The sequence below is a fragment of the Mastigoproctus giganteus genome, chromosome 7, assembly GCF_048544385.1.
Source record: "Mastigoproctus giganteus isolate SK-2022 chromosome 7, ASM4854438v1, whole genome shotgun sequence".
NCBI lineage: Eukaryota > Metazoa > Arthropoda > Arachnida > Uropygi > Thelyphonidae > Mastigoproctus > Mastigoproctus giganteus.
In genome coordinates, this window is record NC_143581.1 from 38,234,599 (window position 1) to 38,249,946 (window position 15,348).

A 15,348-nucleotide genomic window follows, 5' to 3' on the forward strand; every position below is an offset into this window, starting at 1 on the left:
CCTGCAATGCATCTTTAACCAGTGACTCCATTATTTTACCCGGAACATAAGTTAAACTAACTAGTCTGTAATTATTCGTGTCACCCTTCGACCCCCCCTTGTGAATTGGGATACATTTGCACATCTCCATTCCGTTGGGACCGCCCCTGAGTCCAAGGATGCTCTCATAATTATGGCTAAGGAATTGCTTACTTCCTTTGCTGCCTTCTTTAATATAACTGGATAGATCTATTCATCCCAGGTGCCTTATGTTTCACTTCAACAATTTCTCCTCCACTTTGCTCTCAGTTATTACAAAATCATTAAGTACACTGCTACAATTTGATAACCTTCTGCTATTTTCAAACCTTAATAATTCCTCGTGTGTGAATGTAGATGCAAAATACTCATTCAGTTTGTTTGCTATCTGAGCAGGATCATCAACAGTCGAACCATCGATGTCAAGTGGACCAATCAGATTAATCCCCTTCCTTTTAGAGTTTATATAAGTAAAGAAATCCTTGCTGTTTTTCTTAGCATCCTTTGCCAAAGATTTCTCGTAATCTGCCTTTGTGAGTTGATTGCAGACTAGCTTATATCTGCCATAGGCTTCTGTGTCGCCTGATAATTTATATGCATCCCATGCATTTTTCTTTTCTGCCATGAGTCTCATTAGTTCATTTCATAACCATTCGGACCTAAACCTTGAACAATATTTCTTAATAGGTATGAAACGTTTAGTAGCTTCCACAATTAATTCCTTGAATGCTTCCCACTTTGAATTTGCTGTTGGTAACATCATCAGTTGACCCCACCGTACAGAATTTAAAAACTGTCTGAGACCACTGTAGTCCCCTTTACGGGAGCAAAAACCCTTTCCTTTACCCTGATGGTATTTATATCTTTAAGTAAATCCCACATCAGTACACTGTGATCACTGCCACCTAGTGGTTCCTTTATCTGCAAATTCTTAATACACGAATGATCACTGCTGATGACCAGATCAAGAGTATGCAAATGCAGGACCATTCACTTCCAAAGCCTTCACAGAATTTTTCATGAGCCCCAGTTTGATGTGGAGTGTTGAAAGCAAAACTTTATTTGGATCTACCAGAGGTTCAAATACTACATTCTCCATTCCAGGTGTTAATGATTTTAGTTACGGCTAACTCCACTTCTCATAATGCATATGCTTGGCACAACTATTCCACTAGCAGAGAAAGCAACAATATTTAGTGTAACCCTTTTGTAGTTCAAATGAAATGGTGATTACCTTTAAATACCACATATCTGCCAACTCATACTTCCAATAGTGTACCTAAGAGGATGTTCTCTGTGTTTGCATATGTTTCGTTTTTTCTGGATGCATATGCAAGAATTATTGAAGGCAACATATTTCCACTGTGTAATAACAGAGCCTTAAGTCAAACGTTTTTCAGAAAAGTGCCTCATGTTCATTGCTGCCATTAGACCATCAACATCCTTACAGAGAGTGAGTTCACCTTATGTTTGATAGAATTTAACATCGTCTTTATTTTGAGTACGAAATGTTGTCACTTTCACAGAATGATCTAGAACAGTGGTGTCCAACATATGGCCCACGGGCTGGATACGTGCTACGAATTATTTTTATATGGCCCTCGCGGTAAGTGAACTAAAACAGGATATTAAGGTTTGTTAATTATTAAAAAAAATAGATTTCTCATGAAACGTTTTGTTCAGTAAATGCAATTGTGTATTGTATCATTATATTTATTTATTCACCTTAATATTGAAAAGCAGTGATCCTTTTCAGGTTGTAAATTTTCTAAAGTGAACATAAGCAAAAGTAAGGTTTTTTTTTTTTTTTTTTTTTTTTAAACAAAAGTAAGTCATATAATTTTAATAAAATATAAAAAATAAATCACTGGCACAGATTTGTTGCACATAAGTGTTGGGAATTTGCATTTTTATTATATAGCCTAAAAATAAAAAAAGGGTAAGATGAAAACAGAAATTTTACATGTAACAAGATATGGAAAATGTAGCACACTTAATTTTTCTTGAATCACTCAGTGCAGCCTGCAAAAAGGGTTGGATACCACTGATCTAGAAGATTCCACTGTTCTAGCTCCAAGGCCAAAAGCTCTGCCTTATACTTTGGCAGTTTGAGATCCCGCATGAGGTCACTTTCTGTGATCTTCTGTAGTTCAGAAGGATAAAGGTTTAGACAAAATGGTGGATCTCTTGACATAGATGGCTGCTGTACTTGTTTTTTTTTTTTTTTTAAAGTTGATGTTCATCAGTGTCTTCATCTTCATCAGAGTGTACAGAAAAAGTCGGGTGGTTCAGGAATAGGTAGTCCTTCACTGTGAGGCATGGGACAAATTGATGAATTGGTATTTTTGGGTATGCCACTCTCCACTTTTTCTTCATTGTCATCCCTCTTCTAATAGGAGATACCATTCAGAAGCAACAGTCTGATGTGATTTATTGGCTCCCTCCTTATCATGGGCACTGCGAAAGACATAAAACATCCCTTTCAATTCACTCACGCATTGAGTTTTGATGAACAGGTAATGCTGCATATGTGTGGAGCCCAGTTCTTGTCCTGGTCGCCTACTTTACACCCAAAGTACAGATGTAGGCCTTTTTTTCTGGCAAACTTCTACAAAGCGTCTTCAACTTTGTAGACGTTGAAGATGCATTTGAGGCGAAAACGACTTATCACATGAGGCAGAACAAGGCGACAGTTGCCGATCACGTGATAAGAGCGTGGCGGTACTGAGACTGCAGTGTTGCCATGCGTTTTGCTGAGAGCCATAGTTGATAATATAGAGTAACTCAATAATATGAGAACCCAACTGTAATTCGAAATTTGCCAATCGGCAAATTTTAATCTGATTTTCGTGTTCAGAGGCATAAAATTCATCAAGACTGGGCATTTTCATTTTCATAACATTTTACGTGTTGAACAGTGTGATGAGCTACAAATAATACAATATTAAATTATCTGTACATAACTCACCCTCAACTTTGAATCCAAAATTGCTGTACGCCGACCTCTGCCTAAAAACTTCACATCTTGAGTAGTTGATTTAGTATCTTCCTCCTCCTCCTCTTCCTCCTCTTCATTTTCATCCTTAAAAATATAAAATGTAAAAACCAAATTTTATATTCTGTTTTATGCTATTTCTAGAGAACAATTTGAAATGTAATATTTTACAATATACAGTGATAATGTTCTATAACTAGGGCCAAGAAAATCAGAAAATATACTTGTAATGATTCTTGAAATAGTCAAATTTCAGGTTAAAGAGAGCATAAATGTTGAATAAAAATTTTAGATTCACCCTAATTTGTATCAATTAAAGTAACTGTTATTCCAAGCAGAAAGATGTTATAAATATAGCCAATTTGGTTATCTTGCACACAAATGTACACGATGATGGCTTGCACTAAAACTGTGCAAGCTGCTTTATGACATGGTTTTCAAAGCATTATTTTGATTAGCAACTCTGGCTATAGTGCACCTTCCAATGTATTTATATATAGATGATTTCAAACAATGAATAAACACAATGAACCTTTTTTCTTTTTCAAATTAGTTTTTATGTTAGTGTTCCATATACTAATGTATTTGTTTGAAACACCATCTAGATTTCAAGGTAACACAATTTCTAAAAGAATAAAAAATCTTCAATCTTATATAAAAAAATATAATATTCAACCAGATATAATTTAAAAGAGGTGATAAACATTCAACATCATTACTTCAATGTAGCTACAAAATTCTAAATGAAAGTTATGATTTAAATGTGTGATAAAAAAAAAAGATAGTTTTAACAGACTTCATTAAAACTGTAACCAACCTTTAAAAATATTGCAATATTTTTTAGTTTCTTCTTGCTGTTAGTCAAAATTGCTGCTGGCTGAGTCTAGAAAAAATAAAATTAAAACAATAAACTTAACAAAAAATTATCAAAAACATCATTAAAATGAATATTATTAAAATCATCAGCATCACCAAGGAAGTACTATCAGATGTTATTACAATTAAGGCAAAACAATTATAACAAGTTTCAGAGAAAAGCATGGTTGTATTTTTAGATTTGCAAAAATGATATCTGGAAATGCCTCATATTTTCAATAAACATAAACTGAAGTTAATCCAAATATTATTAATGAGGTAGAAAGAACCTCTACATTAGCTATTAGCAAGTTCATAAAGGATTAAAAAATAATAAAACAGCAGAACCTTTTGCCAACTTCATCTGCCCACCCTTTCTAATAATCTGTTTAATCCTCTTTTAAAATTCTGAGTTTGTTTGTTATTTGATTTTTAGGAGCATTAGCAACTAAGGCCATATTGCTCCGGGGATATGCGGTGGTCATTCCCTGACCTTTCCGCATCCTCCGTAATTGGAGGTCACAGGCTCGAACCCCGGTCTAATCAAGAAGCGTATGCTACGCACTGCTGCTCCTGCCCACCTGGCTATGGAGGCGCCCAAAATTCTGAGATTCTTGCATCCAAACTCTGGATGGAATATTATTCCAAGAATCACTTACCTTATACAGGGTGATTCAGGAGGAATAGTAAATATTTTGGGAAGTTATAGTATCGATTATTCTAAGTAAAAAACTTCATATAAACATGTGCCCAAATCTCAATGGATATGGAGCGACAGCTGTTTGAAAATGGCACACACAAAGCCATTATGAGAGGTATTAAAGAACGATAAATAACTTATCGTATCTTTGTTGACTTTTTGAATGATACAAAACACAAATAATTGAAAAATTTTTTATAGTTCACAATAAAGTTTGAAAATCCCACTGCCAACTTTAATACACTTTGCAACTCTTGTGGTAATATGACGTGTTGTTCTTCTGAGGTCGTTTTGGCATTCCTTTATGAGGGCAGCAGTATCCAAAATTCGAGCGACCAATTAATTTCTTGTATTCGCCTTTTCTTTGTATACTGTGTTTTTCACCCATCCCCACACACAAAAATCTAATGAAGCGAGGTCTGCAGACCTTGGTGGCCAATGAATGGGACCACTGCGGCTGATCCCCATCATTCAGGGAAAGTTCAATTTAGATACTGTATCACCAGATGGGTATAATGTGCAGGAGCTCCGTCATGTGGAAAGCATACCAATCATTGTACATAAAGAAGGGAATATCCTCCAATAGTAGTGGAAGTTCATTTTGCAGAAATTCTATGTAAATGGGCCCTGTAAGACGATTTTGTAACACAACATGCCCAATCAACTGATTGTCGATGATACCGCACCACATATTTACAGAGAAGCAATGTTGAAAATTTGTTTCTACAGTGGCATGTAGATTTCTGTCTAATCACCTATGAGAGTTATGGTGTTGCTGATACCGTAACAGGTGAAAGTAGCTTCATCGCTGAACAGTATTAAAAAATAAATAAATAAATAACAGAGCACTGCATCTTAATGCAACCTCTTTTGAGTCTGTATAAGTATGGTTATTATAACATAATTTAAGCAAAAATAAACAATGCAGAAATAACTTTTCTAGCTCATTATTACAACTTGTTAATTCCCATCCCTCTTTTACAAGTCAATCAAACTGCAATGTCAAATTAATGGATGCACTTTGCAACTTACATATCTGCAATAAAATTATCAATAATTTGCTTATTTATTTACTGCAGTTCTCAACCTTTCTAGCTGAGGTATCCCTTGGAAATTTGGCAAAGTCCTCAGATACCCTCTAAGATTATTGTAGGTATAGAATGCTAAGAAAGGGGCATTTTTCGGTTTTCTGCATGTGTGTACTTGTATTATCGTGGAACCAAAATATTAATCACTAGGCTTAAAATTTTAAACTAAAAAAAATTTATTAAGACTCCAAATTAAAAAATAAACTTACTCAGTGAACCTAATTGAGAGACCTGCTGTGATCAAATTTTCAGTGATTTTGCTGAAATTAAGTAACAAAGATAATAACGGACAGCAAATGCCTGCTCTGCTGAAGTGTCAAGTGTGTTTCTCCTTTTTGATTTTGTGACACAATATTTGGCAAATCCACATTCACATAAATAAGTCATCACAAATAGTAAAAGTTTATGAACTGCTTGTCTGCTATATTAGGGAAAGAGTCTAACAAACTACCCGAGAACAAAGACTGGAATACTAAACTTTTCTTGGAGTGACATCTCACAAAAGATACTGAACAGTTCTTTTGTGGATGGGAAAGGGCTATCCAACTGTAATTTTCAATGTTTATACTGATGAAAATATATGTAAGGTGGTCAATTATTGCTTTCTGTAAGTCTAGCTCTGTGGAGATATTTTTCCAACAAGACATACAGTGAAAGTATCAAAGGTATCCTATTTTCCTGCTTCAGCTCTCTTTTCTCCAAAGAATAATTTTATCTTTGAATGCGGAGATTTGATCATTAGCAATGAAAAGTGTTGTTTTCACCTTGAAGTGATAAATTAATGTGTTCAGTTTTGTCAGATATATTGACATGGTTTATGCAACCCCTTGTGAATTAAAATCACTAGACAAAGTTGAATCTCTGCAATTTAACCTGAGTTGTTTTTCTCGCATGGCCATAGCTTTACAATCAGTAAGAAACTTCACAATTTCAGAGAATCTTATCAGCACTTTACCTTGACAGAGCAGCAAACATGTGTCAGTGTAAAAAATTAAGCAGTCATAGTTGCTGCCCATTTCATTGCAAATCTACTGGAAAAGCCCTGTATTTAAACAACTAGATTTCACATAATTTTTTAATGTATTTTTGGAATGTTTTTCAAAGCTAAATTTTCCCTGTGGAGTATCAGAAGATGAGGAACAAGAGCCATTGGAGGACAGGAGAGGGCGCTGACTCTACTTAAAAGTTACAGCTGACAGTTACAGGCTCCGCAAAAACGATAAGTGTTTGCCTTTTATTTACATGATTGTTGTTTTATATTGTACTTAATACGTAGTCATATAGTTATAGTTACGCTGGTTATTTTTTATTTTAATTTAGATAAAGAGTTTTTGTGGATTTTACTTACGATAGGTAAAACCGTTATTTTTGTTCGATTTTTGTAGCCATTGTTTTTGTATATAGGGAATTCAAAGTTTTTGTAGGGAATTCAAATTTTTTAATTGCGGTAGCTCTAACGCATAATTATATAGTAATACGCTTCACTGTTTCTATTTCATAGTTTCTATTCAAATACTACTGACATTTAATTTATTGATTTTATTAATTTAAACTACCATGCCCCGAACTAGAGCAGCAAAGCAACGGGCACAAAGTGGCAGGAGTGTTGTGACTCGGGGGAGAACTGAGGGGGGCGATTCTCCAACGCGTCACAGCCTAAAAAAATGTGCAACTTGTGAAATGTTTGCCGAACTCTCTGGAACGGAACATGATATTGCCATGGGGGATGTCTTTGTGTGTGCGCGATGTAAGGAGTGTAAGGAAATCAGGCGACAACTCAGCGTTGTTATGGGCCTATATGAGAGTTTGAAGGACAGGGTGGATGCCCTCGAAGGAAATAAATTGAGGGGCCCATCAAGCTCTCAGCTGCCCACATCAACGCCAGAGCTTGCACTTGGTCATCACGCAACACAGCGGCAACCCCCAAGGCAGAATGCGCTGGTCCCACAGGAACTATTAGTTGTTGGTGACTCTATTGTCAGGGAAACGGGGAACATGCTATGTAAAAAGGATAGGTGGAACAGGACCAGGGTATGTCTGCCAGGGGCCAAGGTTGATGACGTTGTAGAGCGGATATCATCTTTCAAGGGCACAAAAGGTGATATAGTTGTACACGTTGGCACTAATGATATTAAGAGTAGGAGACCGGCAGAATTACTCAACAAGTACAGGTCACTGTTGAAAAAAAGCCGAGAATTAGGGTTGAATTTAAAAGTGTCTGCAATTCTGCCCAGACACGATAGGAGGGAGTATATGATGAGAGCCTTGTCGATCAATTCGGCCCTGGAAAGATTGTGCAAGGCTCAAGGGGTAGAATTTTTTTCAGCCTGGACTGTACTTGTTAACAGGAGAGATTGCTTCTACAGGGATGGGATACACTTAAATAGAAAGGGTGCAAGAATATTTGCTGATGCTATCGAGGCAGTGTTAGGTGGGTCGGAAAACTGCTAGCTTGGGGGGATACAAAGACTAATAGTTTAACAGTAACCGCAGGCAGAGGTGAAGGTGATTCTTGCACAACTTCTATTAGAATAAGAAGCGACCTGGAGCGAGGGGTGTTGGGGGTTTCAGGGACGGATGGCAGTCATCCTGGAATAGTTGGGTATATGGGATGTGTTAGGGTAATAAGGAATAGGCATAGGAGCATGTATGCTTGCATGTATACCAATGCTAGAAGTATAGTAAATAAATTTGATGAATTTGAAGTGTTGGTCAAGACATCAAAGGCGGATATTGTTGGGATAGCAGAGACGTGGTGTCACAAAGATATAAGGAATGCAGAACTGGAATTTGGGGAGTACAATGTGTACAGAAAGGATAGACAGGACAGAAAGGGAGGAGGTGTTATGCTGTTAATTAAGAAAAACATAAAATCAAAAGAAGTGCATCCAGTTGATATAGATGGACAGTGCACTGTTGAGTCAGTTTGGTGTGACATAAGCACTGCAAAAGCAAAAATAAGAGTAGGAGTGTGTTATAGGCCTAATGACTCGAATGAGTACAATGAACAATTGTACGGAGAAATAGAGTGGGCCAGTAAATCAGAATGTCTTATAATGGGGGATTTTAACTTCCCAGATATTGACTGGAACTTGTGGGTTGGTCACTCACACACTAGTCAGACTTTTGTGGATTTATTGGATGATTGTTTTCTGCAGCAGCATGTTCAAGAGGCAACCAGAGAAAGTAATACTCTTGATCTGGTTATCAGCAGTGATCATTCGTGTATTAAGAATTTGCAGATAAAGGAACCACTAGGTGGCAGTGATCACAGTGTGCTGAAGTGGGATTTACTCAAAGAGGTAACTACCGTCAGGGGTAAAGGAAAGGGTTTTTGCTTCCGTAAAGGGGAGTACAGTGGTCTCAGACAGTTTTTAAATTCTGTACAGTGGGATCGACTGACGATGTTACAAACAGTAAATTCTAAGTGGGAAGCATTCAAGGAATTAATCGTGGAAGCTACTAGACTTTTCATACCGATGAAGAAATATTGTTCAAGGTTTAGGCCTAAATGGTTATCAAATGAACTAATGAGACTCGTGACAGAGAAGAAAAATGCATGGGATGCATATAAATTATCAGGCGACGCAGAAGCCTGTAGCAGATATAAGCTAGTCTGTAATCAGGTCACAAAGGAGGTTCGGCAGGCAAAGGCGGATTACGAGAAATCTTTGGCAAAAGATGCTAAGAAAAACAGCAAGGATTTCTTTACTTATATAAACTCTAAAAGGAAGGGGCTGAATATGATTGGTCCACTTGACATTGATGGTTCGACTGTTGATGATCCTGCTCAGATAGCAAACAAACTGAATGAGTATTTTGCATCTACATTCACACGTGAGGAATCATTACAGTTTGAAAATGGAAGAAGGTTATCAAATTGTAGCAGTGTGCTTAATGATTTTGTAATAACTGAGAGCAAAGTGGAGGAGAAATTGTTGAAGTTAAACATAAGAAAGGCACCTGGGGCGGATGGGATCTATCCAGTTATATTAAAGGAGGCGGCAAAGCAACTAAGCAAACCCTTAGCCATAATTATGAGAGCATCCTTGGATTCAGGGGAGGTTCCCACGGACTGGAGATGTGCAAATGTATCCCCAATTCACAAAGGAGGTTCGAAGGGTGACACGAATAATTACAGACCAGTTAGTTTAACTTCTGTTCCGGGTAAAATAATGGAGTCACTGGTTAAAGATGCATTGCAGGATCATCTAGACAAGACTGCAGCAATAATTCAGACACAGCATGGGTTTGTTAAGGGAAAGTCTTGTCTGACAAATTTGATTGGTTATTATGATGTGGTCACAAAGGAACTGGATGCAAAAAATAATTTTGATATCATATACTTGGATTTCAGGAAAGCTTTTGACACTGTTGCGCATGGAAGACTACTGTACAAATTGGAGCAGAATGGTATTAAGGGTAAGTTGCTACAATGGATAAAAGGATGGTTAAGTGGGAGAAGACAGAGGGTGGTAATCAATGGGTGCTGCTCTTCGTGGACTAATGTTATTAGTGGAGTCCCACAGGGTTCGGTGTTGGGGCCACTGTTGTTTTGTATATTTATCAATGATATCGATGAAGGTATATCAAGCTTAATGTCGAAGTTTGCAGATGACACGAAGGTTGGCAGGGTTGTTAATGACAGTAATGGCAGTGTGCTACTGCAACAGGATCTAGATAATTTGGGCAGATGGGCTAAGAAGTGGCAACTGAAGTTTAACCTTGACAAATGCAAAGTACTGCATATGGGTAGAAGTAACCCTAGAGAAACGTACCAACTGTGTGGTACTACACTTAAGGTGGTAGAAAATGAAAAAGACCTGGGAGTAATTGTGCAGTCAGATATGAAGTTTTCTGAGCAATGTAGACAGGCTGCTAGGGCAGGTCATGGGGTTTTGTCAATGATATATAGGAATTTTGCTAGCAGGGAAAAGGAGGTGATTGTCCCTCTGTATAAGGCAATGGTCAGGCCACGCCTTGAGTACTGCGTACAGGTCTGGAGGCCTCATTTTAGGAAGGATGTAGATTTGCTTGAGCGTGTACAGAGAAGAGCAACACGATTGGTGAGGGGAATGAAGGGATCCTCTTACCAAGAGAGGCTTAAGTTCTGCAAATTGCAGTGGCTGGAGACTAGGCACCTGCGCGGTGATCTGATTGAGGTCTATAAGGCCTTGAATGGGTTGAACACGCTGAATTCTGATGGGATCCTCCCACTTGTTCAGAATACGAACCTACGGGGACATAAGTTCAAATTAAGAAAGGATAGATGTAGAATAGATGTGCGGAAATTTGCCTTTAGCCAGCGGGTGGTTAATTGCTGGAACAAACTTCCATCTGTCGTTGTGGAAGTTGATAGGTTAAATAAATTTAAGGAGGAACTGGACAGGCAATTGGAGGGTATGGTGTGATTTTTTTTTTTTTTTTTTTTTTTTTGGCTGATGCTGCATAAGCTCCTACACTGCTTTCTTGCATCAAGTGCCACTACTACTACTACTACTACTACTACTACATGCATGTTACATGTAAGGAGGTATCTGTGGCAAGTTCCACCATGGAGAATGTGCTACATAAGTATTTGTGTGAGGACGATAGTCTAGCAGATGCAATGGATAAAATATCAAAAAAAAGTATGTGAACTACAAGATAAAAAAATTAAACAAACTATATTGGATTACTTTGTTAATAAAAAATAAGTTTGTGCAAATGTTATTTCAATTGTTGTCTTTGTTATGATAAAGCACATCGTTAAATTTTTTTTCCTTACTCATCTCTATAAAGAGTTTAATTTGGCATCTGTCTCTGAGAACTGTGATTTGCCAACTTTTCCTGCCAGAATGACGCAGTAAGTAAATTCGATTTTTTAAAAGTTTGTTTAATTCGAACCTTTTTGGTCCCTTGAGTTTTGAAATAACAAGGTTTTACTGTAATCCACTTTAAACTGAAACAATGACATGCAAGATCTGAAATCAAACCAAAAGTAAATTAATATATCTAAGTCCTCTAGAAGTAATTTTTTCGACATGTGATGGCAATGTTCATTTTTATTATAAACACATGATGCTCTCAACATATGCTTAAGCCTCCTATTACATGAGCCAGCACAAAGTGTACACAGAATGCCTAAAACTCAGATATCATAATTTTTTTTATTTATTTATTTTTATATATATATATATGACACAATTCTCAGATTCCAACAAAATCAGAGATGCTTATCAAATGACTGAGGTGTATAAAGCCTTGAATGGTTTCAGCATGCTCAATGCTGATGGGATTCTTCCTCTTGTTCAGAATAATCACCTGAGTGGGCATAAATTCAAATTGAGGAAAGGCGGTTGTAGGATAGATGTGCGGAAGTTTGCCTTTAGCCAGCAGGTGGGTGATTGTTGGAACAAACTTCCATCTGTCGTTGTAGAAGTTGATAGCTTAAATAGATTCAAGGCTAAACTAGACAAACATTCGGAGTGAGTGGATGGGTGAAATAAGGATTTTTTTTTTTTTTTTTTTTTTGGCTGATGCTATATAAGCTTGCTTTCTTGCATCATGTGCCCTTGTTAATGCTAAAGTCAAAACTATACTAAAGTAACATTAAAATTCACACTTACATCACTTTGATGACAATTTAAATTTAAAATTTTCTATTTTTAGTGTTTTTCATGAGGTGTTATGCCTATCGCTGGGTTAAATGGAATTGAATCAAAAAAAAAAAATCTGTAAATTATTATTTCTTTGTGTCTGTTCATCCATACATACTACCTTGGCTCTCAGTCAATGGATTTTCGTGAAATTTTAAATTTGGCTCTTTTAGAACAATTAGAACTTTTCGATAAAGCTAACCCAATTTTTATTAAAATTAGACAAATAAATATTCGGCAACTATTATTTTTTTTATTTTTCCCATACAAATCACAAAGGCTATTCATATATTGTAGCTGAGCTGAAGCACTGGATATATTTGTTGCTTTATAGTGATTGCAAGAATGAATGGTCAATATGGCAGATGCACAGAAACAAAATGGTCTTGGTTCACACACAAATCGTTGCTTTTTGATATTTTTTTTGTTTTAAATCAAAGTATTATTTGCTAATGTGCCTGAAATGTAATCCACTGCCCACTAACTTGTTCAATCTTATTATAATGTCAGTCAACTTGGCCTAACAACAGGAAATAATCAATGATACTGCTGGATTTAGGCAGCCAAATGGCACCATAAGTATTTCTTAAAAATATGATAATTTTGTAATAACAAATATAATACTTGGGGTGTTAAGAACCCCCATACAACCATTCCAAGCATAATACTTCTAGTATTATTAAATGTACCATTTAAATAATATCGGTGTAAATACACCATCATTTTCCCATAAGTTTAACTACATGAATAGTGTAACGGCATCTTTTGATTTTTATCTCATTGTGGCTACCTTCACAACAAAATACTAGGTATTGCACTACTTCGAATAAATAACTCTTCTCTAGTAGAGGAGACTACTGTTATTTATTCTCAGTGGGTACCACTACCCAGATGCGTTTCAGAGTTTGTTGGCTCACTCATTGGTGGGTGAGCAGGTACCCATGATAATGCAAACATGCCATCAAAGTTAACCCACCGATGAGTGAACCAACCAACTCCGAAACACATCTGGGTGGTGGTACCCACTGAAAAAAAATAAATAACAGTAGTCTTCTCTATTAGAGAATTTATTCGAGGTCGTGCAATATCTGGTATCTTGTTGCGAAGGTTGCACAATGAGATAAAAATCAAAGGATGCCAGTACACTACTTATGTAGTTAAACTTATGGGGGAACTATGGTGTATTTACACCGATATTATATAGATAATTTCAACCCATAACATATATGCCTTGTGCATTTAGTCTTCAACATAAATGTACCATTAGAAATGTTAGCCGTATAAGTAAGAAATTTCAACTACACTTACTTCATTCACCACAACTGTGTCTCCAACAAAAAGTGCATATATTTTGGCTTGTTTATCATTTCCAGCACTTTTGTTCTCTAACCCAGAAAAGCCAACGTTAATGTTAAATACCATACCTGTAATTAAAAGAATGCACTATTATAATACAACCAAATGGAAACAGCAGAAAAAAAAAAAAAAAAGTGACGATCAGAATAAAATCTTTAAGTATTGGTAAAAACTTAACGGTTCAGTGACGGATAGACATGATAATTATTTTTAGTAGAGAAAAAATACAGAGAAGCCAAATGATAGCCATCGTCCAGTATAATTGAGCATACAGTCAGTCCTCGTATAACACGTGTTTACACTACACGAATTTGATCATACACGATTTATAAATAGGGGAACGATATCTTATATAACACAAACCGAATTCGCTTATGCACGATTCGCCTTTGTGTTTACAAGAAATGGCAGTCGAACACAGAATCACCCCAACCGAATGCAACACGATAGGAATGAAGAGAAGATTCTGAAACTATATTTATGTTTTTTATATCAGTGAAGGGGAAACACATTTCACCATAATAACATAAAAACCAACACAATTCCAGCTATCAGTATAATGCAAATGCAATTAGATCGAGTTTACTACCAGTTTATAACAGATTCCACTAGCAGAAACGCAACTGGAAATTGTTTTTATTGTTTTATAGTAGTAACCCCTAGAAATGTGCTTTAGTAAAATGTGAGGTGTTAATAGTGTATCTCTGCCTTTACGGTGTTGTTTATTCAGTTGCTACACACGCGCGTGCAGCTTTATTTATGTGTATCAAGCATGCCTCCTCGTTTTGTAATTGTGCTTTATTCCCTAAAAATGAGTAAAATACTTAAAAGGTGTGAAAAGGAAGCATCCTGGTGAAGACACTGCAGATTCAGAGAGAAAAAGAAAAGCAATATCGATAAACAGAGGCGGACTGGATCAAAAATTCTTACCCAGGAAAATTTATAGTGGCCTCATACTATGGTTTATGGCCAAAATCACACCGGCCCACTGGGGTTTCCCTGGTAAGGCTTATGGCCAGTCCGCCTCTGTCGATAGAGAAAAAAATATGAAATTGTGAAACGCTTTGAGCGAAATGAAAGACCATGTGATATTGCACATGCTACAGACCTAAATGAAGCAACGCCGAGAATTACAAAGAATGCAGAGAAAATAAAAACAATTTTCATAGCAGGAACAACTCAAAGTGTAATTAAAATCCATTAGATTAAGACAAAAAATTGGAAGACATGGAATGGCTGTCATCTGTTTGGATAGAAAATCAAACAAAAATCAAGTTTGCTTACGATAGAAGCAAAAGCAGTAGCAATATTTTATTACGTAATAGTCGTAATAAAATACGTAAAATTGTGTTTGGTAATGTTTTGGTTACAAATGCGTGTTCAATCTTGGGTGGTCGGCACCTAACCCTATTTTTCACATAGGGACTGTTTATATTGCACGATTTTGCATTGCACAGAAACAACTATCATGCTCGTATAGCATGATAGTTGTTTCTAGGTAAACAACTATCATGCTATACGAGGACTGACTGTACTTGGTGTCTTCTCACGTCTGAAAATTTTAATACTCTGAATGATTTAAAATTTGCAAGACAATCTTTTGGACAAAGTGCATGAGAATCAAAATGACCCCTCCCCAGACTGTTTCGTGTTCTAAATTGCTCCTTCCACAAAAACATTAATTCACAGTATGAAGTT

General features: G+C 36.5%; 1 protein-coding gene across 1 annotated transcript in view; it reads right to left on the reverse strand.

Moving 5' to 3' along the window:
- dre4 (SPT16 homolog, facilitates chromatin remodeling subunit dre4) overlaps window positions 1–15,348 on the reverse strand; it is a 292,696-nt gene that overhangs the window by 115,858 nt on the left and 161,490 nt on the right. Inside the window, exons 10-12 of the mRNA XM_090377621.1 lie at window positions 13,603–13,718; window positions 3,831–3,896; window positions 2,987–3,100 (exon numbers count right to left, since the gene is read on the reverse strand). Coding sequence (XP_090233747.1) covers window positions 2,987–3,100; window positions 3,831–3,896; window positions 13,603–13,718 — 296 coding nt within the window. The remainder of the gene's footprint in view (window positions 1–2,986; window positions 3,101–3,830; window positions 3,897–13,602; window positions 13,719–15,348) is intronic.